Here is a 27,000-nt window from a genome sequence, read left to right as displayed (position 1 = left end):
TAAATGGTCTGCTGATGAACTTGAGAGACAAATGTCTCTGCTATTAATATAGATGCTGAAAATTGTTCTTGTTGGGGACCTGTTTCTTTGAAGCTCTCTGTGAAATGATCAATACAGAACTCTGTAACTGCTGATCAGCCCAGACTTTGTCTTTTGACCTGTGGATTTCAAAGCTCACATTTCTTTTTCCAGAAATGAGTGCTACCATCTTCATAAAGCATATAGAATAGAGATCAGTAGGGGGAGGGGTGATGGGGAGGAAAAAAAATGATGAAAACTACAATCTTGAGTCTAAGAAACCTGGTAAATGAGATTTCTGTTCTCCCTGAATTTCCTCTTCAGGTTTAATTTTAATGATGGGACTCCTTCGGCTAATTTTGATACCTTCCCTGCAGCTATCATGACAGTGTTCCAGGTATGAAGCCAACTGGTAGCTCAGAAGTACTATGTGGGGCTCAAGACACTGCAAGAAGGCAGTGTCTTGAGTGCTAGGGCTTCTGTTTTCCTTCAAAGATTCCATCTCAGAGAAAGAGCAGTCTCCCGCCTTTTGAGGAATTATTACACACCTCCTCAAACCTCCGTGCCTCTGCTACTACCAGAAAAAGGGCTTTAACACAATCATCTAGTTGGTCTTATCCCCACACCTGTGAGTTTGCAAGTCTGGGACATTCTGTCACAAGTTTCATTTGCAGTTTGTCTAAAATCTAAAGTATTTCCTGACCTATATTCAGTTTAATGAGGTAATGGGATATCATTCCACCGCCATCTCAAAATGGTAGGAAAAATAAAAAAAAAAAATTTAAATAAGAAGGAAAACTCAACATCAATAGTATTTTAGAATCTTTCAGATGGAAAGAAATGCTGCTTAGGCAGAATATGAGGCTGAATCAGAACCTAGTGCCCAAACCAGAACCACTGTGGCTTCCATCAGTAATGCTGCTGTCTTGGGAATGAACTGTTATCATCCCTGGAAGCAATCAGGTAGTGATTAGACCAGCAGACCTGTGGGATTCTCACAAGGCCTGGACAACCTGGAAGTTGGGGGTGGGGGAACTCTGAAATATGAGGACTGAGAGTAGTTCTTCTTGTTCTCTTTCCATGTTGAATGTCCATAATTCTTTTCTATATAAAAATAGGCTTATTTATAGAATGGGTTTCTCCCCTACCTTAGCTGGAAGTCAAGCAAGTGGATAGATAGAAAGGATCCAGCCCTGATATTTCATCCTTCACATTGAACCCATCTTTTCTGCTAGCCCATTGCCTTGAACTGCATGTTGTTTTCGCTACATAGATCCTGACAGGGGAAGACTGGAACGAGGTCATGTACAATGGCATCCGCTCCCAGGGTGGGGTCAGCTCAGGCATGTGGTCTGCCATCTACTTCATTGTGCTCACCTTGTTTGGAAACTGTATCCTCTTATGTTCTTCTTCTGTATTCTGGACACTACCAGAATTTGAGAAGATGGTGGCCGTGGTAGTGGTGATGGGGATGGGGATGGTGGTGGTAGTGGTGGTAATGATGGTGGTGATAATGGTGGTGGAGGTGGTAATAGTGGTGTTGGTGATGATGATGGTAATGGTAATTGTGGTGGGGATGGTGGTGGTGAGGATGGTGGTGGTGGTAATGGTGGTAGTGGTGGTAAAGATGATGGTAGTGATTATGGTGGTGATGGTGGTAGTGAGGATGGTGGAAATGGTGGTGGTGGGGATGGTAGGGATGATGGTGATAGAGCTTGGGTAGGCAAGGTGGGAGGTGATAGGCAATGCTTACTTATACTATTTTCATTTTGAGCAATCTTTATGCTAATTGTGCTAAAAGAATAAAAGCATTAAAAAGATATAATTGCCTAAATCTTCAGAATATATAACTAATAAACTATGTTAAATGGCTGGAGATACTACAAAGTCTGTAAAATCTGTACACAATATACAGAATCTGTATACAAAGTAGGCCTGAGATCACTGTATACTCTAATAGTAGACAGATGGTAGTACTAGTGACTTAATTACATATTCAGATATATCAGAGCTTAGCGTGCCATAAAATTATAAAATAAATATAAGGACCATAATACTAATACCATTAAGTATTAGTAGTTACTGTATTGATGTTATGTGTGAAAGCTTTTTTGCTGTATAGACTGTTTTGCCTGTTCCTTACCTAGTAAGACAAAAGAAAAAACCAGAGCACAGCAAATCAATACAAAACTGTAAAGGAAGAGTAACAGTGGAATTCTCTAACTCCGAGTCTTGTACCTCACATTCTACTTTCTGTTCTGTTGTTGAGGGGAAAATACCCTGATGAAAGCAAGCTAAAGGAGGACAGGGGCCACCTCAGCTCACAGCTCCAGGCTGTGGTCCATCATGATGAGGAGGGCAATGCAGCAGAAACTTGAGTTAGCTCATCACATCACATGGTCAAGAGCAGAGAGGGATGAAAGCTATTTCAAGCTTCTCTGCTACGGTGGCCTGGAACCTGGCATTGGAAGCTAAAGTAAGCCCCACTTTTGCCAGTGTAGTTGATCATAGCAACGGGAACAAGACTAAGACACTGGTCAAAAAACATCTAGGCCAGGAAGACTGAGGCTTGGATTCTTGGAACACTCTTCATCAGCTTAGATGTGTGGTCTTCAAAAAAAAAAAAAAAATCACTTGCTCTTTCTGAGATTTTGTTTTCACAGCCCGTAGGAGGATGACGGTATCTCTTTTACTAATTGCAAACATTGAATGGAATAATTATTAAATGCATCTTTTTCTTTTCGAAGCAGGGTCTCACTATATGGCTTTCTCTGTTCTGGAATTCACGATAGAAACCAGGCTGGCCTCAAACTCACAGAGATCTGCCTGCCTCTGCCGCCCAAGTGCTGGGATTAAAGGCATGTACCACTCTGCTTGGCTTAAATGCATCTTAGAACAATTAATATTTGTATAATCATTAGGGATCTGGAGGAATGAAGCTCACCTTGAGTTGGACTGTAGAGCACAGAGGGGCACTCTGAGGTGGCTGAATTTTTTATATAGCCTCACAGAGAAAAGATGTTCTTTTTGTCAAATCCCCTGCATATTCACTTCTAGTGGTGGGAACAGACTATAAACTAGATGTAAGGAAGGCATGGGGAGAAGCTATCTGATATGTCACAGAAAAGGAGGGCTGGTTTGTCACGATGGCAGCCCCTTGCTTGTTCTACTACTCTGTAAGTAGGCAGAGCCATCCTTTGATGCTAGAACCAGTTTCATGTTCTACAACATATGGGCCTTAAACAAAGAAGACTGGGATGTCAGGAGTTAGAGCATCTAATAGAAGTGGATTTCACAGTGAGTCGTGTCCATACTATGACATTTGCCAAATGAATCCTAGAAGCTCTCTGGGACCCTAGCACAAAGAATGAGAAAAGTTAGTGCCTCATTATAAAGAGCTACTAGGCTCGTTTCCCTCTGTTTTTGAGAAAAGAGTAGCAGGGTGCCCATTGGTATAAGTGGGATTCCAGCCTTCCAGGAAGGAGAGATGAATACTAATACTCAGTTCCCTGCACATCTTGTTCAATGATCCTCTTGTTGCCAGTTGCTATTCATTGAGGCCATAGCTGTCTGAAGGTATTTTCACTGTATTTGCCCTCCTGAGTTGGTTTGTTTATTTTTCTTCTATGTAAGGAGGGAAAATGTAGAAGGAGGGAAGACATAATACCCTCTTTCCTCTCTTGTGACCTTTGGCAGCTCCTTCCAGTGTTCAGACAGGCAGGCCCTGGAGGTAACCTCTCAGACTTGCTGAAGACTTTTTCTTTTCTTGCCTGCCCATCCTTAACCCATACCCACAGACACACTGCTGAACGTGTTCTTGGCCATCGCTGTGGACAACCTGGCAAATGCCCAGGAATTGACCAAGGTAAGCACTAGCTTCCAAGAGGGTCTTTTTTGGGAAGCTTTTAGATGGTTGGAGAGCCACAACCCCATGCAGGAAGCCTAGTTTGCTTTCACTGGGTTTATGAGCTTTCTTTCAGCTCTGTTCTCTCAGAGGACATAGGCAATATCAATTTATCTCTGTGAGTCTTCCCAAAGATCCTTCCCAGAATTATGGAATGCAGAGCCAAGGAAAATATTAGCACTCTGAATTTTAAGCTCTGCCTTTGCTACTGTCACCTGTGGTGGCGTTATGACCTCAGCTATGTGACTAACTCCTCAACAGCTCAGGTGTGAGAATAGTCAAGGATACTGGGACTCCTGCACTATGGCTGCCAGGAGTCATCCATTGGCCATGATCAAGAAATGGTTTTATTAAACTACATACTACCTTTCTCAAAGAGATATCTCTTTCATGGGATTCTTCATTCCTGGGGAGGAGACTATATTAATTGCAATGGGGTGGTTTGCAAAATGGGAAGAAAAAAAAAATCTTGCCACATGAATCTGGTTTTAGGAAGGCCCACAACATCTCAAGGTTTTCTGAACCTTTTCTGCTGGACTTGTGATGCGTTGCCTGCTTTTCCCCACATCTCTTAGAACCCTCATCCCTATAATATAAGAAGGAAACTACCAGTTGCAGTATGTGAAAAACTGGCTTTGAGTCTTACATCTGTCAGTCATTGGCTGTGTTAGCCTTGGGGAAAGCATTGGTCGCCATTGATACCAGTTTTCTCAGCTGTAAGAAAGGAAAGACATATCTGCCTGTGTTTTCTCACAGCATTACAGCAAAAGCCAAATGAAATACTGTGTGTGGAAACCATAGCCTACTAGGAGGGGATGTATATTATAAAACTTCTTAGTCACAACCTGGGCAGCTTTCCTTGGTGTCATCACTTCAAACAAGAATATAGCTGAGGTAGGGCTGGAGAGATGGCTCAGCAGTTAAAAGTGTTCAGTGCTCTTCCAGAGAGCCCAACTTTGGTTCTAAGAGCCATATGGAATAGCCCACAACTGCTTATAACTCCAGTTCCAAGAAAATCCAATGCCCTCTTCTGGTTTCCATGGGAACTTACACCTCTCTTTCTCTCTCTCTCTCTTAAAGCGCCTAAAAATATGGGTGAATAAGTAAGACCTCTGCCTAGGAGCCCATAAACCATGCACGGGAGACTCCGTGACAGGCTTATATATTTCCTTTTGCTTACCTCACCTTGCTTGGTCTTCGGAACTCCTGGGGAAGATCAAAGGGGCCTACCCTCCTTATGGCAAGCCCAAGTAAAGCCATTTCTGCTTTGTATCTAGGATGAGCAGGAGGAAGAGGAAGCCTTCAATCAGAAACATGCACTGCAGAAGGCCAAGGAGGTCAGCCCGATGTCTGCTCCCAACATGCCTTCCATTGAGTGAGTAGGCCATCTAAACTGACCCTGGGCTTTGGGGGCTAAATCTAATTCATCCATGCCTACAATAATCAGTTGTAGGAAGGTACCTCTGTTCCATGAACTTTTCACTATACCTAGGACAGTGTTTACAGGGCACGTAATAAGAATAGTGTATGTATGTGTGGTGGGACACCGCTCAGGTAAATCTAAGAGGGACCCTCTGTGCAAATAGAAACGAAGACATACAAGAGGCAGTTGTGTGATGTTCTGAAGGAACTTTCCCTCAGCAAGCTCCATTATAGCTTATAGAAACTGAGGGGATGGAAGATAGTGAGGCCAGTGTATTGGCATCAGCCAGTGTAGAGGTCCTAACCCCGTGGGAAGAATTTAGCATTTATTTACATGGAAATCATGGGAATACTTAACACGGAAGGATGGAGGGCATGGTTTTCACTTTAAAGTATCACTCTGCTCTGTGGGAAATGGTTTGTGGGGGCCCAGTACAGCAGCAGTGAGACACAGTTGGCTGTTAGAGTAAAGTAGGTGATGACGAGTTAGACAAGGAAGGTAGCAAACAGAAGAAATGACAGTTCTGTTTATGTTTTGGAATGGGAGCCAATGGGAGACATTTGTGTATTAAATGCAGTAGGGGTAATAAAAATTTCTCAGCAGTTTTATAGTTTTGGGGCCTAAACAGCTGCCTGGAGGGTGAGAACATTTGTTGATACTTTAGAGACAGTGGAACCCCAGAGTTCATTTTGGCCACATTGAATGTGAAATGCTTCTAAGGCATCCAAGTGTGTGAATAGGCTATTGGTTACACGAGTTTGGATTGTAGAGGAGAAGTTGGGATTAAAATAAAGATTTGGGGGAAGTCATTTGCATTTAGATGGTATTTAAGCCATCAGTGTGGGTGAGATGACCCAGGAAGAGTGGGGACAGGGAAAGAGTGGAGCTGAGGACAGAGGCTGAGCATGCGCTAATCTGGCAGAGGAGAAGCAGGGGAAAGAGGCAGGGGCTTGTAGCCAGGGGATAAGGAAGGAACAGAAGAGCATGATGTCCTGGAAGCCTGTATCAGAGGTGGTAGTGGCAATATGTGCTATTGAAGGACTACTGCTTCCAATGGGGACAGAGAAGGAACCACTGGATTTGGCGAAACACAAGCTGTTTTGGTGGCCTCGCTAGTAGCCTGGTGGGAATAGTGTCCAGATGGAACAGATTTGAGAGTGAATGAGAGCTTGATATGGAAGAGAGATAAGATCACTCTACCAGGCACCAGCCTGGATCTGTGCTCCATGGGAGAACTTAGGGAGTCAACATAGGCCCAGCACAGGCCAGGCCTCTGCACAGTAAATGGGGGCAGTTGGTGGAAGAGAACCATAGAATTTCCTGATGATAATTAAGGCATTCATGAGGCCTTTGTGCAAGATCCTGTCATGTCTGTGGAGACAGTAGTAACCCATTGAGAAATAGAAATTTATCCTGGGCTACTGGCTCCTGTCAACCATTACTTAAAGCTGGAGAGAGTGAAGTCCTTGGTGGGCCAGTTTTTGGAAGGGAGGAACTTCTGAGCAGCCTCCTCATCATTGGGGTGCTCCCCATTTTATGTGGTCACCCCCTTATCTATTGTATTATTGGTTTGCATTTGCTCTTCAAAGCTGAGAAGGCCTCCCATCTAAGTCCATTCTCTGTGAATATGAGAAAAATAATAATAATTAAAGATTGATTGGGGAATACCAAACAACCTCCTTTTCAGAATATCCTCTGGTCTTGAGTAATTTCCAACTTGTTCCTCTGAACTCAAAAACTTTGGCGAAAATCACATACACACAGGTATCCAAAAATGCAGATGGAGCGGACTGTCTGTTGCCGGGAGTGGGTGGTTCTATTTACTGAGATGAGGAAGCCTGGGGGGGTGGGGGGAGAAGAGGGCTTAGAGAGATGTGATTGGAGATGATACTTGGCCAAGAGTAGAAACTATTCATGGAATGGAAGAATGAATGAAATGTGGGTAGGCACGGGGCTGTGGGAACCGAGTCGTGCACATCAGTAGAGAATGAAGGTGAAGCAGGTGCAGCAAGCATCCACAGTAAGATGACACCAGAGTTTTGGTTACCGTCCACATGCCATGTGGTATATACTGCTTCTAGGGGTGATCTCAGGGGATGGGTGCCTTGCTGGGGTGTCTAGCTCAGACAGTGGATTTCTGGTAAGTGCAAAGGTGGCTGCCATGGAAAGAGCATCATTACAAAACTCAAGTGTCCCAGTGTTAGCCCTAATTCTGTCAATCACATGCTCTGTGGCCTTAAAGAGAACCCACTTAGCACCTCAGAGCCTCGGTTTCCACATGTTTGGAATGAGAAGGACCCTCACTCTTTTTGCTTTACAGGGTTATTATGGGGTATACACAAGATCACATGCCCCTGAGTTGGAGTTAGCGACTACTTCTCTGTGTAGTTTTGGGGTATGACTGCAAATTTAGAATGTTACCTAAATGAGCAGAGGTGAAGTCAAGCATCAAGTATATGTCTGCCCGTATGAGAAAGATCATCATCTCTTGCTTGGCCTGTGTGTGTGTGAGAGAGAGAGAGAGAGAGAGAGAGAGAGAGAGAGAGAGAGAGAGAATGCATTGTGTGAGAAAGCCAATGTGTGCATGATAGAAATAGAAAGTGTATGTGTAAGAAAAAAAAAGTATGTGAGAAAGTGTTAGAAAGACAGAATGTGTGTGTCTGAGAGAGAGAGACTCCTTCCACCTTCCATATACTTACACTTGCTCCTGGAGGGCTGGTATTTGAATGTGCAAGTAGAGGATACGATATGCTTCTCCCAGTAGGTGTGCACGCTGCCTGCCTAGAGTGTATGCTTCTATTTCAGTACGCTACCCCTGCCCCCACTCCACCCTGTGCCCTGCCGTAGGCCAGGATGCTGATGAGGAGGGATATGCACTTTGTTGAGGAACTCACAACATCGCCACAATGATGGCTATATCAATGAGTGTTTGCGTGCACCCATGTGCATTTGTGCTTCTTCTGGGTACTCCCAAAGAGGCTTAGACTGGCTGCCCCTGCTTCCTCTGCCCTGCCCTTGTATGAGGCACCTTTCCCAATGCATGAGGTGTGGCAGTAGAGCAGAGTTTATTTGCCTGGCATGTTTTGCACGATGAGGGTCTTCTCAGACAAGGAACATCATTTACCTGTTTGCCACACCCAGCAGGGCTCCCTGGGGCTGGAACAGGGTCCTCCAGCTCAGGGGCTAGAACAGGCTCGTTCTGGGAATATCTCAGATGCATTGCTCTCCACCCCAGCTTTGGCCCTGTGCTGACACACTCCTTTCTACTTTGGCAGCTTACATCTATGCCATTACTCTGGTCATCCCTTAAACTTGCATTTGGAAGGACATATTGTGTATGTAGAAGTAATATTTCTTTAAACCAGTCTAAGAAGATCAATTCCGTGTTTCAGCCAGCAGAATAGGGCAAACCTTGAGGACCTCTCATTTAGGGCAGCACTCACAATCCTGTGGTCTCTGAAGTGTGGCCCTGTGGCCTCTGAAGTTTGTCCTTGTGACCTTTGAAGTTTGGCCCTGTCCTTGGCCTTGGGCTACTCTGTAACCCCACTGGTGTGCATGGCAGAGCATTTGTTTCTTCTGTGTGCCATAAAATTGATCCAGGATCTGCTACGGGAGTGATGAGCTTGGGAGTCCCCCCTGGGTGAATGCACTTTGTTAACCTTGAAATGACTGGGGAGGGGGAGGCAAGCGCTCATGGAAATAATAGGACCCTGGAGGGTGGCAGTGTGAGGTCAGTGGGGGCATGGTCTATTAGAAGGTCCATTCTACATGAAATAGCCTGTCCCCTGGGGCTCTGCATGTGTGCTTCAGAATCAAGATCTGTGTATGTGCACATAGCAAGGACTCGGAAGTCACGGTGGAAGCCCTGTAGGCGGGGAGGCCACAGGGGGCAGACAGATGCATGGAAGCCCCCGTGGCCATGCAGCAGACTCCGGCTTCCCTCTGGACATCTGCTGGTGGCTGTGGGGCTGGTGGGTTCTAGAGGTCGGGGTGGACTGAACCTGTTCGTTTTTCTTCCCCAGAAGAGACAGAAGGAGAAGACACCACATGTCGATGTGGGAGCCGCGCAGCAGCCACCTGTATGTGTGTACGGGTCTGCGTGTTTGGGAGTGGTTCCGTGTGGGCATGGGGACCATGTGTTCTTGTCCTTACCGTGGACAAAGTGACAACCGAGTGTAAAATGTCAGCGCGCGCCTGGGTGTGTGGGTGTGTATGCGCGCGTTCCCCCTGCACATCCGTGGACGCGGCCCCCTGCACCTCTCAGCGTGTTCTTCTATCAGTGTGTCTACAGTATGTGACAGTATGCTTGTCGGCTCTTGTGTCTGGCCTGAGAGTGGGCACGTGTTGTCATTGGTAATCAGTGCCGGTGGGGGGGTGCTTTCCACGTAGACGGTTGCGTACATAGATGTGTGGGCTTCAGTGAAGGTGCGTGTGGGTCCATGTGCATATCTCTTTAACAGTTGGTGGGTGTGTGCCCACAGGCATGTGAGGGAAGGAGTAGGTGTCTGCCCTTCCAGCTGAGGAGCCCACGCCTGTGTTCTGTGTGTCGTGTTTTTTTGTGTACCTTGCTGCCACGTGAGCGCTCACTAGGCCTCTGAGCTGAAAGGTTCAACAGTAGTTTGGGTGTGAACTGCTGGTGGTCTCTCTGAAGATAGTCTTTCGTGGGCTTCGTTAGCTGTTGCTTTAGAAGCCCACGGTCCCCTTACTTTCCAGGGATGCTGCCGTTGTTACCACATGGGGCTGATTGCCACTGCCATTATCTTTATTGGTATCTGAACATGGCGTGTCTCAGCCCATGCTATTCCAGGCTCAAATCTGAGAGGGGTGGAGAGAGGAGGGGCATCTCTGGCCTTAAATGAAAGGCCATTGTGGGTACATAGAGAGACCCCAACTGATACCCTCAATCAAGGGAAGGCCGGGTGAGCCTCTGTACTGCCATTCTCACTGGTCTTGGGGACACTGAGCTCAGTCCTGGTTTGACTCATCCTTCACCACTCGGCTGCTGCTCTGTAGAAGCAGGGACTGAAGTGAAAAATACCCTGTACAGGACTTGGAGATACTGGTCTGACATCTTCCTCATGTGTGGCCACTCTGCTCCTTGCATCTCTGTGCTTCTTGTCTGGGATCTTGGCCTCCCATTTAGCTCCTTCGCCCTGTGACCCCTGCTCTTGGCCCCCGTAAGCTGCCATCTCTGAGCCTCACATGTACTACCAGGTTCTGACTGTAGCCCTCGCCCTTTCTCCTTTGTCAGGAGGGAGCGGAGGCGCCGGCACCACATGTCTGTGTGGGAACAGCGGACCAGCCAGCTGAGGAGACACATGCAAATGTCTAGCCAAGAAGCCCTCAACAAAGAAGAGGCCCCACCCATGAACCCTCTCAATCCACTCAATCCACTGAGCCCTCTCAACCCACTCAATGCTCACCCCAGCCTCTATCGGAGGCCCAGGCCCATTGAGGGCCTAGCCCTGGGCCTGGGTCTTGAGAAGTGTGAAGAGGAGCGCATTAGCCGTGGGGGTTCCCTCAAGGGAGATATAGGGGGCCTGACCAGTGCCCTGGACAACCAGAGGAGCCCCTTGTCCTTGGGCAAACGGGAGCCACCCTGGCTGGCCAGATCCTGTCATGGAAACTGTGACCCAACCCAGCAGGAGGCTGGGGGAGGAGAGACTGTGGTAACTTTTGAGGACCGGGCCAGGCACAGGCAGAGCCAGAGGCGCAGCCGGCATCGCCGAGTCAGGACTGAGGGCAAGGAGTCTGCCTCTGCCTCCCGGAGCAGGTCTGCTAGCCAGGAGCGGAGTCTGGATGAAGGGGTGTCCATTGATGGGGAGAAGGAACACGAGCCTCAAAGCAGCCACAGAAGCAAGGAGCCGACCATCCATGAAGAGGAGAGAACCCAGGACTTACGGAGGTAAATGAGTCCCGGGGGGGGCAGTGGAGGGATACAGCTCAGGATTGAGTGAGGAACTCTGTGATAGAAATTTTAATGGGCTCCAGTCTCCCCCTTTATAAGATGGAGATGCTGTCAAAACACCATCTAAAAGGCATGGCTTAACTTAACAGGCACCCTATCCCTATGGAAATGATGCTCTATTCTGGAGCATCTTCGCTGAGAGTGGGGCCTGGATGGATGGGAATCAGTCAATGGGCAAGGCCCACAGGTATCTGCCTCACTGTGTCTGGATGCAGGTGGAAGATAGCACATGCTGTATGCTCTCCAGCAGTCCCGTTCAGCCTCCTCTCCCCTTTTCCTTGTAGCCAGAAGCATCAGCCATTCTAGAATAGCTTCTGAAACATGGCCATCTTCTGCTCTTTATTCTCAGGACTAATAGTCTGATGGTATCCAGGGGCTCTGGACTGGTAGGAGCTCTTGATGAGGCAGAAACACCTCTGGTCCAGCCCCAGCCTGAGTTGGAAGTGGGGAAGGATGCAGTTCTGACAGAGCAGGAGGCTGAAGGCAGCAGCGAGCAAGCCCTGCTTGGGGATGTACAGCTGGATGTGGGCCGAGGCATTAGCCAGAGTGAGCCTGACCTCTCCTGCATGACAACCAACATGGACAAGGCTACCACTGAGAGCACCAGCGTCACGGTCGCCATCCCTGATGTGGATCCCTTGGTGGATTCATCAGTAGTGCACAGTGAGTATGGTTCCTGTTTTGTCACACACACACACACACACACACATGCACACACACACACACACACACACACACACAGCTGGAGCTGGGGACAGCTGGCTCTGGGATCCCTCTAATAAAGTTCACTAGAAGGCCATCCCAGCAGGACTAACTTTTCACAGTCTAAACGCAGTGTTCTCCTGCAGAGGTAGTTTCCTTAACTTTAATTTTGTCCGGTAGAGTTTGGTCCTGTGAGTCTTCAGAGCAGTTACATGTGACTCTGTGAACAGTTAGATCCTTCTGTAATCTGATGGCATCCTTCTGCCCTCCTACACGCCCTGGGAGGACCCCCAGCTTGGATTAGCAGAATGGCTCTTGCCTCTGGTTCCTGCTCTGCGCAGTCAGCAGGCTCAGAGAGAGAGCCCTGCATCTTCGGAGGCCTCAATGTCTCACAGAACACGAGAGCACAGAGATGGGTGATCCCTGAAGGTCGTCCCTGTGTTAACATTGCAAGCTTATTATTATCAATTTTCTCTCTCTGAGGAGCCTTCAATCACACTTCCCCATCAAAGTTCCTTCAAGCAGATGCCAGTCTGTGAAACACTGGCAGGAAACACAGGGGAAAAGCATTTAACCTACTATGCTCCTTGGCCCTGTACACGCCTTTCCCTGAATGACACCTCACTCTTGCAGGCCTGTTATTCCTGTCCCCACCCTGACCACATATTTCATGTCTACATTAATCCCATGTCCTCCTGCATTGTCCTACCCTGATCCCTGCCTTGTGCCTCATCTCTGCCCTAACTCCCTTTCCTGTTTTAATCCCATTCCTTACCCTGACCTGAACCCTGCACCCCGTGTTAACCCTGTATTAACCATGTACTTTCTTCCTATCCCTGCATGTCATCCCTACATTAACCCCACACCATATGTGTGTGTGTATACATATAATCTGCTCCCTACTCTATCCTTGCACTAATCCCCATTCTACCCTCCACACCCCCACCCCCATCTCTGCATCCCATCCCTGCATTAATCCCACTGCCCAATGGTTATAGACTGTGGCCATGGGGTTCCATCAGTGCATGTTTTCTCTCTTTCCATACTCTTTCTTCTGTCATGGGACAGTGTCCTTGTCTCCCTGTCTGCCTCTCTACTGCTGTTTCCCTTCTGCTCTTACTTCACATTCTCCACCCTCAGAAACACCAGATCTGCTTTAAAGAGTAAATCCCCCATGTCTAGTCCTTGCTGGGGTTGACTTGGGCATGTTTCAAGACTCTTTGCAGCCACTTGTAATGTCTGTCTGATTTTGTGCTTTTATTAAGTAAGAAGTGCTTTGGAGCCTCTTTTATGAGAAACAGTAGCATAACCTTGTTCCCATGCTAGGACTAGTTATGCCCTTTGTCACCGGTAGAGTGATAAAAAGGCTTTTAGGTACACCCTATCACTTAGGTACTACCATGGTCCAGGACCACACGGTCTTGCTACTTATCCTGAGTCTCAGGGTAGTGCCAGTCCTTGATCATGGAATGGTGGGGATAGGGTGTTTTCCCAGGCCTTCTCTTCACACAGACAGCCTTCTCCCTTGACTTGGGCATAAAAGCAGATAGTAACCACCTGACAGTGCTACGTGACCTCTGGCTGTTTCATCCTCCCAGTCCTGGAACACAGTCATGGGCCTATATTCACATGAATATTGCATTCTCATTTCTATATTCATCATGCTGAAGAAGGTACAGCCAGAAAGGCAGTGTGCAGAGAGTAATGGTTTATTGAAATCTTCCACTGCAGAGATTTTTCTGAAGGCGTATAGGATTTCAAATTAGCTGTCTGACCTTAGGAAAGGAACATAGATTCTCTGAACTTCAGTTTTTCTATCTGTATAATGGGAATAATAGCATATGCCACTTAGGGGTTGTTGATATGAAAGCTCAGTGGGTGATCTCAAAAAGAATGTGGAGTTTAGATGTGATTTCCAAATTGTGCAAGCATTGTAGCTGTTTCCTACATTGTAAAAGTTTAACTGTAAAGGAGAAAATATGCTTATTATTTCTGTGGCACAAAAGGCTATAGTATATAACATGGGCAAGAATAGGGGTGAGGAGAAGACGGACTTCACATAGTTCGGGGGAAACCTGGGATGCTGTCAGAGAACCTTCCCAGGAGCATCCTTGGCATCCCCTCCTATCCTTGTGCCTATCCTCCTACTCTCTTGTGCCGTTCCCAACTGACAAGAGAAACCATGCCTGTCAGCAGGTTTCTGAAGATTCAAACCTTTCTGCTTTCAGTTAGCAACAAGGCCGATGGAGAAGCCAGTCCCTTGAAGGAGGCGGAGACCAAAGAGGAGGAAGAAGAGGTGGAGAAGAAGAAGCAGAAGAAGGAGAAGCGGGAGACTGGCAAAGCCATGGTGCCTCATAGCTCTATGTTCATCTTCAGCACCACGAACCCGTGAGCTCTTGTTGCACCCCCATTTGGGCACTAGGACAGACATCCAGTATTTGAGTCAGCCTGGGATGACACAGAGGAATTGGAGGAGCCCGTCAACTTCCTGAGTCCTCCTGGCAGAGGGTAGCTAGATAGGGAAGCATTTGGAGGCCAGAGGTGAGATAGGGCATTAAGCTGAACAGCCTCCCATCTCTGTGCCCATAGTTTCCAGGGTAACTCAAAACAGAATACAGGAGAACTGTCACCCCTTTCCCTGCTCTTTGCTTGGTAGTTAGGATAAGGGGAATGAAGAAAATCTCTGTGAGGATGTCTTCAGACATCCTGGAAGAGGAAAGTCTATGGACCCTAAGATGGTCAGGCATCTACTGGAGTCTAGGGTTTTGGTACCCTAGATGCACTGAGATGCAGCAGAGGGCACTGTTCTGGGCATGGCATTTTGAAAAGAGCTTCCCTTCCCAGAGCAGAGGTAGCGACATGAAGAAGGAGCATTAGAGGAGAGTCTAGAATGTGAGATTCAAGAAACATGGGATTAAGAAAGAGCATGTGACATATGTCCTGGAACTGGCATATAGGTCAGCTTTCGAGAAAGGAAGACAAGGAGTCTGTCAGTGGCCACGTGGGCATCATTCAGGCAGGCCTGTGTGATGAGAGGAAGCCGGGTTAATGTGCCAGCTCATCCAAAGTTGTAGCATAGGATACAGACACTTCCATCAGAACAGTCAGGGAGCCATGGAAACCGTTGTTCCTCATCGGGGGATTTAGAATCAAGATCAGTTTTTGTGTCTCTTGGTTCTTTATAATCCCCTAGGCAGGTCCTGGTTTCGTTGCTTAAGGCAGAAGACACTGAGATACAGCAGAGGGCACCGCATGCCTCTGGAGGTTGTGTAGTGTCACACCGCTGTTCCTCATGGCTCACTCATGTGTGCAGAGAACAAATCTCTAGGCTTGCATGACATAGCCTCTAACCGATCTGATTACTTTCCCCCACCATCAGGGCCTGAAACCAAATGGGTAGGGCTTGAGAAATTAAATTGTTCTCCCTCCTGACTTCCTTTGGCAAGGGACTGGCTATCTGAAAGAGGCCAATGCCAGCTTATGGGAAGCCCAGGGCCAGGCGTGGGGACAGCACAGGGCGAGCTCAGCAGGGTGAGCTCAGCAGGGTTCTCTCACCCGCAGGATCCGCAGAGCCTGCCACTACATTGTGAACCTGCGCTACTTTGAGATGTGTATCCTTCTGGTGATCGCAGCCAGCAGCATCGCCCTGGCAGCCGAGGACCCTGTGCTAACCAACTCAGAACGCAACAAAGTGGGTACACAAGGGCAGCTTGCCAACTTTCTTGATGCTATGGGGTCTCCTCTATCCCAAGCTCTCCCCCTCCAGTGTCAGAGGTGGATCAAGATAGGGTAACAGGAAGGTTTCTGGGGATAAGGAAGATGGAGAAAGTGTGCCTGTTCCTCAGAGATAAGTGCCAGCCACTTCCAGAGAAGCCCTGGCACCCACATCCCCACCGCCATTTTTAAGCTGTGGCATCAGGCTTGACACTCAGAGCTAGCCAGGCTTCTGAGAGGGCTCTGATGCTACTGGAGGGCCTGGATCTAACATAGAGCCACAGGTGATATATGTGGGCCTAAGGGGACTGCAGCTCCACCACAGGTCAATGCGTCATCTCCTGGGTACCCCATTGGTCGAGAGAGAGAGAAAGAGAGAGAAGGGGGGGAAGAGTTGTGTGGGACAATTTGGATCCTAGAAGTTAAGTTATGGCCAAAGGGAAGGAAGAGCCTCTGGACCATTGGCTCAGGCAGGTTCCCTGGTCCCTTCCTTCCTGTGTTCACTTCTCAGCCCTGTTGTAGGTTGTTTGAAAAATTCTTCATTGTGTTCTGGAGTGAGAATTTATGGGAGATGGGGTGATCATGCAAGATGGCATAGGTCAGTGGGCAGGTGTGCAGAGAACTTGGTGGCCTTACCTTGTCTTTTCCATCTCGTTCATATGTGTCCTACAGGTCCTGAGATATTTCGACTATGTCTTCACAGGAGTGTTTACCTTTGAGATGGTTATAAAGGTAAAAGCTTCTAAAGAAAACCTGGGCTCTGGACTTCAGTTGTCTCACTGTCTGCTCCTTTAGTTTAGGGTCTTTCCCCAATAATGCCATCTCTTAGCCCATGGCAGCACCAAGGGAGCTCCTGCCAAACCCTTTCTAGCTTCAGTGACCTCCTTTAGGCATGGCTGTATGGATGTGATTAAATAAGTACATCTCTTCTCATGGCCTGTACTGGAGGCAGGGAGTAGGTGGGCACACAACTTGAGAGGGATGTACTTTAGCACCATGCACCTCTGGTCTTATTTTGAGCACATGGTCCAGTCAATGGGTTAGGGAGACATAAGTCTTTCCAGACTCCATCTAACTCCAACCATACTCCCTCCCCTCTAGACTCCTAACACCCCAAAAAGACTACCTCATTCCAGATTTTGCTTCTCTGGGATTTCTATCCATCCATGTAGGCAGTGTTTAGAGTTCTGGGACAGAGAGGAGAAGAAGAATATGACAGGATTCTGTAATGGCAGAGAAGTTTAGTTAAACCCTATGTGACTTAGAGAAGGCTCTCACTGTAAACTAGAGAATTTGTGTGACTGTAAGAAGAGGCTTCAGTCCTCATCATTATCTGTAGATCTTCTTGGATACCCTCCTTGCTCCTCAGGCCCAGGGGGTGGGGGTTGGCCATTCTCTTAGTTAGGATTTTTATTGCTATGAGGATGACCACAGCAACTCTTACAAAGAAAAACATTTAATTGGGGGGCTGGTTTACCAGCCCAGAGGTTTAGCCCATTGTCATCATGGTGGGGAGAATGGTGACATGCAGGCAGACATAGTGATAGAGAGGTAACTGAAAGTTCTACATCCAGTTACAAAGGCAGCAGGAAGACAGCAAGACACTGGGCCTGGCTTAAGCATATGAAACATCCTATCCCACTCCCAGTGACACACTTATTTTAAAAAGGCCACACCTACTCCTAAAAGGTCACACCTCCTAATAGTGCCACTTCCTATGAGCCTATGGGGCCATTTTCACTTAAACCACCACAGCCATGAGGACAGTGGCAGCTGACCCCTTGCCATTAGGAAGCGAAGTCAGGTGTCAGTGTTACACCAGGAGCCTCATGTGTGGCTGTTCAAACCCTTGTCCTGCAGATGATAGACCAAGGCTTGATCCTGCAGGATGGATCCTATTTCCGAGACCTCTGGAACATCCTGGACTTTGTGGTAGTGGTTGGTGCGTTGGTAGCCTTTGCCCTGGCGTAAGTAGATGGTTTTCTCTTCTATTCCCTTGCCTTTACTCTTCCTGGAGCCCTGCTTGACTTGAGCCTGTCTCCAGGGCCCACCTAAAAAGTGAATGCTCCAAGTGGTGCCAAAGAGTGACACTCTGGGAGTCTGCTTGCCAGTCATTGTGCACAGCATCCTTAAGGTCTTACAGCTCTGTGTGTCCTAAATGAGAAAGCAAGATTGAGGAGCATCAGTAGGAAGAAGGGAGAAGCCAGGACATTGTGGAAGAATGATGCAGAGGCAGAGCAGAATCCTGGCCATAGGGAGGTCCTCTGACCATGATAAGAACCATATGGGTACATGTGATCTCAAAAAGGAATGATTTTCCAATTCTTCCTTAAAACGTACTTAAGAAAACATTCTTAAACTATGGAGGAAACCAACCCATATCATCGGTAATTGGTTAAATTTATTTATATCACACACTGATCTAGCTTTAGTAGGTTTTCAGCCACATTGTGGCATTCCCTATGGAATGTAGCCAGGGGAAGGAACTCTGAAAACCCCCTGGAACAGGTCTAAGAAAGCCAGAGGCTGCTAGGGACATTAAGAAAATCCTAGGCCTGGAACCCCTGCACAGATGTAGCCATGACAGTTCAGTGTCCAAGTGGGTTCCATAGTAATGGGGACAGGGACTGCCTCTGACATGAACTGATTGGCCTGCTCTTTGATCACCTCCCCCTCAGGAGGGAGCAGCCTTACCAGGCCACCGAGGAAGACAATGCAGCCACTTCTGATGAGACCTGATAGACTAGGATCAGAGAGAAGGGGAGAAGGACCTCCCCTATCAGTAGACTGGGAAAGGGGCAGAGGTGGGGAAGTGGGAGAGAAGGTGGGATTGGGAGGGGAGGGGGGACGAAGATACAGGGCAGGGATATAAAGTGAATAAACTGTAATTAATAAAAATAAAAATAAAAAAAAAAGAAAATCCTAACCAGGCAGGGGAAATGACCCAGCAGGATGGATGTCAGTCTTCTGGGCTCAGTCTGTACCTTCTTCTAAACCAAATGTGTTCCCTTTCATCTGCTTGGCATGTAGGATCCCTCAAAGCCATCCTTCCAGCCTTTTGAGCCTTTCCTTCTAAGCAAGGCAGGAAACACTTTCCTTGTGGTGGGGTAGGGGAAGTCATTTAGGTGCTGTTTTCATGGATGACAGCCATGTGGGGAAGAGGCATGATGTCGCTATAACTTTGCCCTCCCCATATCTAAGGTGTTAGAAAAGGACCATCCTCTACCCACCTTATCCCAAACACCGACAGCTTGTACCTTGTATCCGCAGTGGCAGTTAAATAAGCAGGGTAAGAACCAAGGGGTCAGGGGAGAGGGTACTGGGAACAGAGGTGAGAGTTCCCACCTGGGTTAAGTCTAAGATCTCCCAGACCTGAAAGTACATTGGGCCACTGTTGCAGGAGCTACAACAGGCCGAACTGTTCCCATAGAGATTTCACAAAAGCATGGTGTCTCCCCACATATCCAGATCATGTGTGGGTTCTCACAGCAACCTACAAAGAAAGGCAACTTTGTCCCTACCAAGGGGACTCCCAGCTCCTCCTTGGCACGGTTCATTCCAGTCCACCTTTCCCTTAAGAAAGCCCATCTTATTTGTTGATTCTTTCTTAAAGACAAGTAAAATATGACCACTGAGGTTTATTTTATTTTTTAATTCTTTATTAATTATACATCATTCACTTTGTATCCCCCCTGTGGTTCTCTCCCTCCTCCTGTCCCAATCCTTCCCTTCCTCCACCCTCTTCATGCATGCTCCTCCCCAAGTCCACTCATAGGGGAGATCTTCTTTTCCTTCCTCTGATCCTAGTCAATTAGGTCTCATCAGGAGTGGCTGCATTGTCTTCTTCTGTGGCCTGGTAATGCTGCTTCCCCCTCAGGGGGAGGTAATTAAAGAGCAGGCCAATCAGTTCATGTCAGAGACAGTCCCTGTTCCTATTACAATGGAACCCACTTGGATACTGAACTGCCCTGGGCTACATCTGTGCAGGGGTCTTAGGTTATCTCCATGCATAGTCCTTGGTTGGAGTACAAGTCTCAGGAAAGACCCCTGTGCTCAGATTTTTTGGTTCTGTTGCTCTCCTTGTGGAGTTCCTGTCCTCTCTAGATCTTACTGTTTCCCACTTCTTTCATAAGATTCCCTGCACTCTGTCCAAAGGTTGCCCATAAGTCTCAGCATCTGCATTGATAGTCTGCAGGGCAGAACCTTTCAGAGGTCCTCTGTGTCAGGCTCCTGATTTGTTTTCTCTTTTCTCCTTCTGATATCCATCCTCTTTGCCTTTCTGGATAGGAATTGAGCATTTTAGCAAGAGTCCTCCCACTTGATTAGTTTCTTTAGGTGTACAGATTTTAGTAGGTTTATCCTATTTATACCTCTATATGAGTGAGTATATACCGTGTGCATCGTTCTGCTTCTGGGATAGCTCACTCAGGATGATCTTTTCCAGATCTCACCATTTACCTGCAAATTTCGTGATTTCCTTGTTTTCTATTGCTGAGTAATATTCCATTGTGTGGATGTACCACAATATGTGCATCCATTCCTCAACTGAGGGGCATCTGGGCTGTTTCCAGCTTCTGGCTATTACAAATAAGGCTGCTACAAACATGATTGAGCAAATGTTCTTGTTGTGTACTTGACACTCTTTTGGGTATATGCCTAGGAGAGGTATAGCTGGATCTTGAGGCAGCGCTATTCCTAGTTGTCTGAGAAAGCGCCAGATTGCTTTCCAGAGTGGTTGTATGAGTTTACATTCCTACCACAGTGGAGGAGGGTTCCCCTTTCTCCACAACCTCTCCAGCATGTGTTGTCTCTTGAGTTTTTGATCTTAGCCATTCTGATGGGTGTAAGGTGAAATCTTTGGGTTGTTTTAATTTGCATTTCCCTGATGGCCAATGAGATTGAGCATTTCTTTAAGTGTTTCTCTGCCATTCTATATTCCTCTATTGAGAATTCTCTGTTTAGCTCTGTACTCCATTTTTTAATTGGATTACTTGTGTATTTGCTGTTTAACTTATTTAGTTCTTTATATATACTGGATATTAGTACTCTGTCAGATATAGGGTTGGTGAAGATCCTTTCCCAGTCTGTAGGCTGTCGTTTTGTTCTGACGACAGTGTCCTTTGCTTTACAGAATCTTTTCAGTTTCATGAGGTCCCATTTATTGATTGTTGCTCTTAGAGCCTGTGCTGTTGGTCTTCTGTTCAAGAAGTTGTCTCCTATGCCAATGAGTTCAAGGCTCTTCCCCATTTTTTCTTCTCAGCAGTTTAGTGTGTCTGGTTTTATGTTGAGGTCTTTGATCCACTTGGGCTTTAGTTTTGTGCAGGGTGATAAGTATGGATCTATTTGCATTTTTCTACCTGTAGATATCCAGTTAGACCAGCACCATTTGTTGAAGATGCTGTCTTTTTTTTTCCATTGAATGGTTTTGACATCTTTGTCAAAAATCAGGTGACCATAAATGTGTGGATTTATGTCAGGGTCTTCTATTCAATTCCATTGATCCACCATTCAGTATCTATGCCAGTACCATGCAGTTTTTAGTATTGTTGCTCTATAGTACAGCTTGAGATCAGGGATGGACATACCTCCTGAAGTTCTTTCACTGTAGAGAATTGTTTTAGCAATTCTGGGTTTCTTGTTGTTCCATATGAAGTTGAGAATTTTTCTTTCAAGGTCTGTAAAGAATTGTGTTGGTAATTTGATGGGAATTGCATTGAATCTATAGATTGCTTTTGGTAAGATGGCCATTTTTACTATATTAATCCTGCCAAGCTATGAGCATGGGAGATCTTTCCATCTTCTGATATCTTCTTCTAATTCTTTCTTCAGAGGCTGGAAATTTTTTTCATACAAGTCTTTGACTTGGTTGGTTAGGTTCACACCAAGGTACTTTATGTCATTTGTGGCTATTGTGAAGGGTGTTGTTTCCCTAATTTCTTTCTCGGCCCTTTTGTCTTTTGTATACAGGAAGGCTACTGATTTTTTTTAGTTAACTTTGTATCCAGCCACTTTGCTGAAGGTGTTAATCAGCTGTAGGAGTTCCCTGGTAGAGTTTTTGGGGTCACTCAGATATACTTTCATATCATCTGCAAATAGTGATACGTTGAATTCTTCCTTTCCAATTTGTATCCCCTTGATCTCCTTCAGTTGTCTTATTGCTCTAGCAAAGACTTCAAGAACAATGTTGAAGAGATATGGAGAGAGTGGGCAGCCTTGCCTTGTCCCTGATTTCAGTGGGATTGCTTTAAGTTTCTCTCCATTGAGTTTGATATTAGCTATAGGCTTGCTGTATATTGCCTTTACTATGTTCAGGTATGTGCCTTGTATCCCTGATTTCTCCAAGACTTTAAACATGAATGGATGTTGGATTTTGTCAAATGCCTTTTCAGCATCTAAGGAGATGATCATGTGGTTTTTCTCCTTCAGTTTGTTTATGTGGTGGATCACATTGATGGATTTCTGTATATTGAACCATCCCTTCATGCCTGGGATGAAGCCTACTTGGCCATGGTGGATGATATCTTTGATGTGTTCTTGGATTCGGTTTGCAACTATTTTGTTGAGTATTTTTGCATCGCATCAATGTTCATGAGGGAGATTGGCCTGAAATTCTCTTTCTTTGTTGCGTCTTTGTGAGGTTTGGTTTAGGTACCAAGGTGACTGTGGCTTTATAGAATGAGTTTGATAGTGTTGCTTCTGTTTCTATTTTGTGGAATAGTTTGAAGAGAACTGGAATTAGCTCTTCTTTGAAGGTCTGGTAGAATTCTGCGCTGAAACCATCTGGCCCTGGGCTTTTTTTGCATGGTAGACTTTTGATGACAGCTTCTATTTCCTTAGGGGATATAGGACTATTTAATTGATTTACCTGGTCTTGATTCAACTTTGGCATATAGAATCGGTCAAGAAAATTGTCCATTTCATTTAGATTTTCAAATTTTGTAGCATATAGACTTTGGAAGTAAGACCTAATTATTGTTTGGATTTCTTCAGTGTCTGTGGTTACGTCCCCCTTTTCATTTCGGATTTTGTTGATTTGGATAGTTTCTCTCTGCCTTTTAGTTAGTTTGGCTAAGGGTGTGTCTATCTTGTTGATTTTCTCGGATTTTGTTGATTTGGATAGTTTCTCTCTGCCTTTTAGTTAGTTTGGCTAAGGGTGTGTCTATCTTGTTGATTTTCTCAAAGAACCAGCTCTTGGTTTCATTGATTCTTTGAATTATTTTATTTGTTTCTAATTTATTGATTTCAGCCCTGAGTTTGATTATTTCCAGCCGTCTATTTCTCTTTGGTGTGTCTGCTTCTCTTTTTTCTAGGGCTTTTAAGTGAGCCATTAAGCTGCTTGCACGAGATGTTTTGAATTTCTTCTTGAAGTGCTATGAACTTTCCTCTTAGCACTGCTTTCATTGTGTCCCATAAGTTTGGGTATGTTGTGCCTTCATTTTCATTGAATTCTAAGAAGTCTTTAATTTCTTTCTTTATTTCTTCTCTGACCCAGCTATCATTTAGAAGCAAGTTGTTCAGTTTCCATGTGTGTGTAGGCCTTTTGCTTTTTTGTCATTGAGGTCCAGTTTTAGTCCATGGTGATCAGATAGGATACAAGGGATTATTTCAATCTTTTTGTATCTGTTGAGGCTCGCTTTGTGACCAACTATATGGTCTATTTTGGAGAAGGTTCTGTGAGGTGCTAAGAAGAAGGTAAATTCTTTTGAGTTTGGGTGAAAGGTTCTATAGATGTCTGTGAGGTCCATTTGATTCATGACCTCTGTCAGAGTTATTGTTTCTTTGTTTAATTTCTGTTTTGTTGACCTGTCCTTTGTTGAGAATGGGGTGTTGAAGTCTCCCACTATTAATGTGTGGGGGTCTATGTGTGATTTAAGTTTTATTAAAGTTTCTTTTACAAATGTAGGTGCCCTTGCATTTGGGGCATAGATGTTCAGGACTGTGGTATCTTCCTGGTGGATTTTTCCCTTGATGAATATGAAGTGTCCTTCTCTATCTCTTTTGATTGATTTTGGTTGAAAATCTACTTTATTAGATGTTAGGATGGCTACTCCTGCTTGCTTCTTGGGTCCATTTGCTTGGAAAACCGTCTTCCAGCCCTTTACTCTCAGGTAATGTCTATCTTTGTGATTTAAGTGTGTTTCTTGTATGCAACAGATTGTTGGGTCTTGTTTACGCATCCATTCTGTTAGTCTGTGTCTTTTTATTGGAGAATTGAGTCCATTGATGTTGAGGGAGAATAATGATCAGTGGCTGTTAGATCCTTTGATATTGATGTTGGCCATGGTAGTGTGTTTGTGTGTTTGGCTACCTTTGTTTTGCTGTAGTGAGGTTATTTATTTCTTATGATTTCTTGAAAGTAGTTAGTTTTCTTGGGTTGTATTTTTCCTTCTAGTATCTTCTGTAACACTGGATTTGTGTGTAGGTATTGTTGAAATTTGTTTTTGTCATTGAATATCTTGTTTTCTCCGTCTATGAGGACTGAGAGTTTTGCTGGGTATAGTAGCCTATGCTGACATCTGTGTTCTCTTAGGGTCTGCATGATATCCGTCCAGGATCTTCTGGCTTTCTTAGTTTCTCTTGAGAAGTCAGGTGTGATTCTGATGGGTTTGCTATTATATGTTACTTGGCCTTTTTCCCTTGCAGCTTTTAGTATTTTTTCTTTGTTCTGTATACTTAATGTTTTGATTATTATGTGACGGGAGGATTTTCTTTTCTGGTCTAATTTATTAGGTGTTCTGTAGGCCTCTTGTATTCTTATAGGCCTCCCCTTTAAGTTGGGGAAATTTTCTTCAGTGATTTTGTTGAAAATATTTTCTGGGCCTTGGAGGAGGGAATCTTCTTTTTCCTCTATTCCTATTATTTTTAGGTTTTGTCTTTTTATGTTGTCTTGGATTTCTTGGATGGTTGTGTCAGGAATTTTTTAGATTTATTATTTTCTTTGATGGATACATCGATTTCTTCCATTGTATCTTCCACACCTGAGATTCTTTCTTCCACCTCTTATAGTCTGCTGGTTATGCTTACCTCTGTAGTTCCTGATTTCTTCCCTAGGTTCTCCCTCTCCATGATTTTCTTTAATTCTTCCAATTCTATCTTCAGATCTTGAACCATTTTGTTAATTTCCTTCCCCTGTCTAACTGTATTTTCCTGTTTTTCCTTCAATTCCTTCAGCTGTTTCTTTGAACATTCCCGTTTCTTTTATTTCTCTCAGTGATTTAATCATTTCCTTTCTGAACACCACAAGCTGTTTGGCTGCATCTTCCTGTATTTCTTTACAGATGACCATAATCTGTTTTATTATATCTTCCCCTAAATCTTTATGCATTTTATTTGCTTCCTCCATTAACCTCTTCATAAGCATAGCTGTAAGGTCATCTTCTTGAATTTCACTTATGTTAGGGTGTCCAGGGCTACTTGTCCCTGGATAACTGGATTCTGGGGATGCCATATTGCTTTGCCTTTTGTCGGTTGTGATTTTTCAATGGCCTCTACCCATCTCTCTGTCTCAGGTGTTGTCTGTTAATTTCTGGTGCCTGCTGGGTCCTGGGGTGGGGAGAATCCCCTTGGCGGGGTTCTGAAGTTCTCCTCTGCTTTTTGGGTATGGTCAACTGAATGGTGGTGCTTCTCAGGAATTGTCACAGTTCACTTCAGGTGTATGGACCTGTGTGGTAACTGTGGTGTTCAGGAAGATTCTCTTCTCATCAGGAGAGGTCCTGGTGATGGCTGCCCTGCTGCTGGGTTTCTTGCTCTGAATTTAGTGAGCAGCAACTGTTGCTCTTAAGGTGTAATTGTTGGGTGTAGCCCTCTTGAAAAACCAGGGATTCACACAGTTTTGTCAGTTTAGCTAGGGATAACTGGTTGATCCTTGGAGCAGTATCTGAGGGCTGCTGTAATGGCTCCCTGGCTTTTGTAGGTCTGAGGATGCAGCTGTGTGCCCCAATGCCCTAGTGGTACTCAATAATGGCGGCTGAGCACAGTGCTCCTGCCTGCAGTAGAAGGCTAGAGCCTAGAGGCTGCGTGAATCCAGAAAGTCTTTTGGAGCTGGGTGTCCTGAGCATTGGACCTGATGATCCCCCGCCGTGGGCTTTCCTCCTGACAGGGACACCCAGTCTTTGCTTTGGGGACAGCTGTTCTATCTGTGATGGTGAGTAGAACCTGCAGGCACAGACTTATGTGGCTCCGCCTTCCTGCATTTCTGGGGATTGGGTGCCTGGGCATCTGCAGGAACTGGGTAATTTTTCCTGAGACCTTTTCGGGATGGTGGTATCGGCCGAGTGCTCTGAGATCAGACCAGCCCTTCCCCTCCCTGTGGGTTTGCACCTGACAGAGAAACTCAGTCTCTGGTGCCCACAGTTCTATCTGGGGAAGTGAGTCAGGCACAGTCAGGACTCTGTGCCAGTGCCTGGGTTCTGGCTCTGGCTCTGGGCTGGCTCCTGGGTGCCCTTGGAACCTTGAGTCTTTTCCAGGGGATGTCTGGGTGACCTAAGGTGGGTCCCAATCATTTCCTGCATCATGGGGTTATCTCTCGACTGGAAATTGCAGTCTCTGATGTTGTGGTGCCCACAGTTCAGTCTGGGACAGTGACCAGAGCATGCTGGCATGTGGCTCTGGGCTGGCGACCAAGCGCCTGGTAGAACCAGGATCTCTTCCGTGGTTTAGCAGGGTGAGTTAAAGCTGATTGAATCCCCCACCGTGGGGTATCCTCTCACCTGGGAAACACAATCACTTGTGTTTTAGGGCCTCGAGTTTTGACTGCTGGTCACTGTGCTGATCTTGCTGTGCTGCTGGTCAAATGAAGAGTCGTCCCGGCACCGCCATCTTGCTGAATCCAACCACTGAGTTTTAAAGGGTCTAGTTTTCTTTTCATTCTATCAGCTCATTTGTATACATTATTTATTATTGTTTCTTGCTTTAGTATCAGTAGCACATTCTATCTATCTTTGAGTAATGGATAGGGAGAAAACAATAGCGGACAGAACTCATTAGACCTATAAGAAAAGCAGAGTTCAAATGTCACAGGGCAGAAGTATGAATGGGACATTTGTGAGGTTAGGCTGAGCCTATTTGAATCCCAGCCCTTCTCCTTCCCAGCTTCAAGTCCTCGCCTTTTTGTCGCAAAATATTAATTATCCTAACCTCCATTTCTTACCTCTAAAATAGAGACAAAATAAGGCATTGCACAGTACTTAATACTGGGACTGTCAGTGTGAGTGATCAATAAATGTTAATTTGCTGCTTTATCCTTCAAGTTCCTCATGGTTTCAAATGTAG

The 27,000-nt window shown here is 45.8% G+C and overlaps 1 protein-coding gene across 1 annotated transcript in view; it reads left to right on the top strand.

Moving 5' to 3' along the window:
- The window catches only part of Cacna1e (calcium voltage-gated channel subunit alpha1 E), a 475,585-nt gene that overhangs the window by 383,545 nt on the left and 65,040 nt on the right, over positions 1-27,000 (top strand). Inside the window, exons 17-27 of the mRNA XM_060364472.1 lie at positions 343-415; positions 1,292-1,409; positions 3,816-3,883; positions 5,200-5,297; positions 9,368-9,424; positions 10,597-11,250; positions 11,663-11,976; positions 14,244-14,403; positions 15,577-15,706; positions 16,402-16,461; positions 17,590-17,696. Coding sequence (XP_060220455.1) covers positions 343-415; positions 1,292-1,409; positions 3,816-3,883; positions 5,200-5,297; positions 9,368-9,424; positions 10,597-11,250; positions 11,663-11,976; positions 14,244-14,403; positions 15,577-15,706; positions 16,402-16,461; positions 17,590-17,696 — 1,839 coding nt within the window. The remainder of the gene's footprint in view (positions 1-342; positions 416-1,291; positions 1,410-3,815; positions 3,884-5,199; positions 5,298-9,367; positions 9,425-10,596; positions 11,251-11,662; positions 11,977-14,243; positions 14,404-15,576; positions 15,707-16,401; positions 16,462-17,589; positions 17,697-27,000) is intronic.

This window comes from Meriones unguiculatus, chromosome 11, assembly GCF_030254825.1.
Source record: "Meriones unguiculatus strain TT.TT164.6M chromosome 11, Bangor_MerUng_6.1, whole genome shotgun sequence".
NCBI classification, from domain to species: Eukaryota; Metazoa; Chordata; class Mammalia; order Rodentia; family Muridae; genus Meriones; species Meriones unguiculatus.
This window is presented reverse-complemented; position numbering and strand designations above follow the sequence as displayed.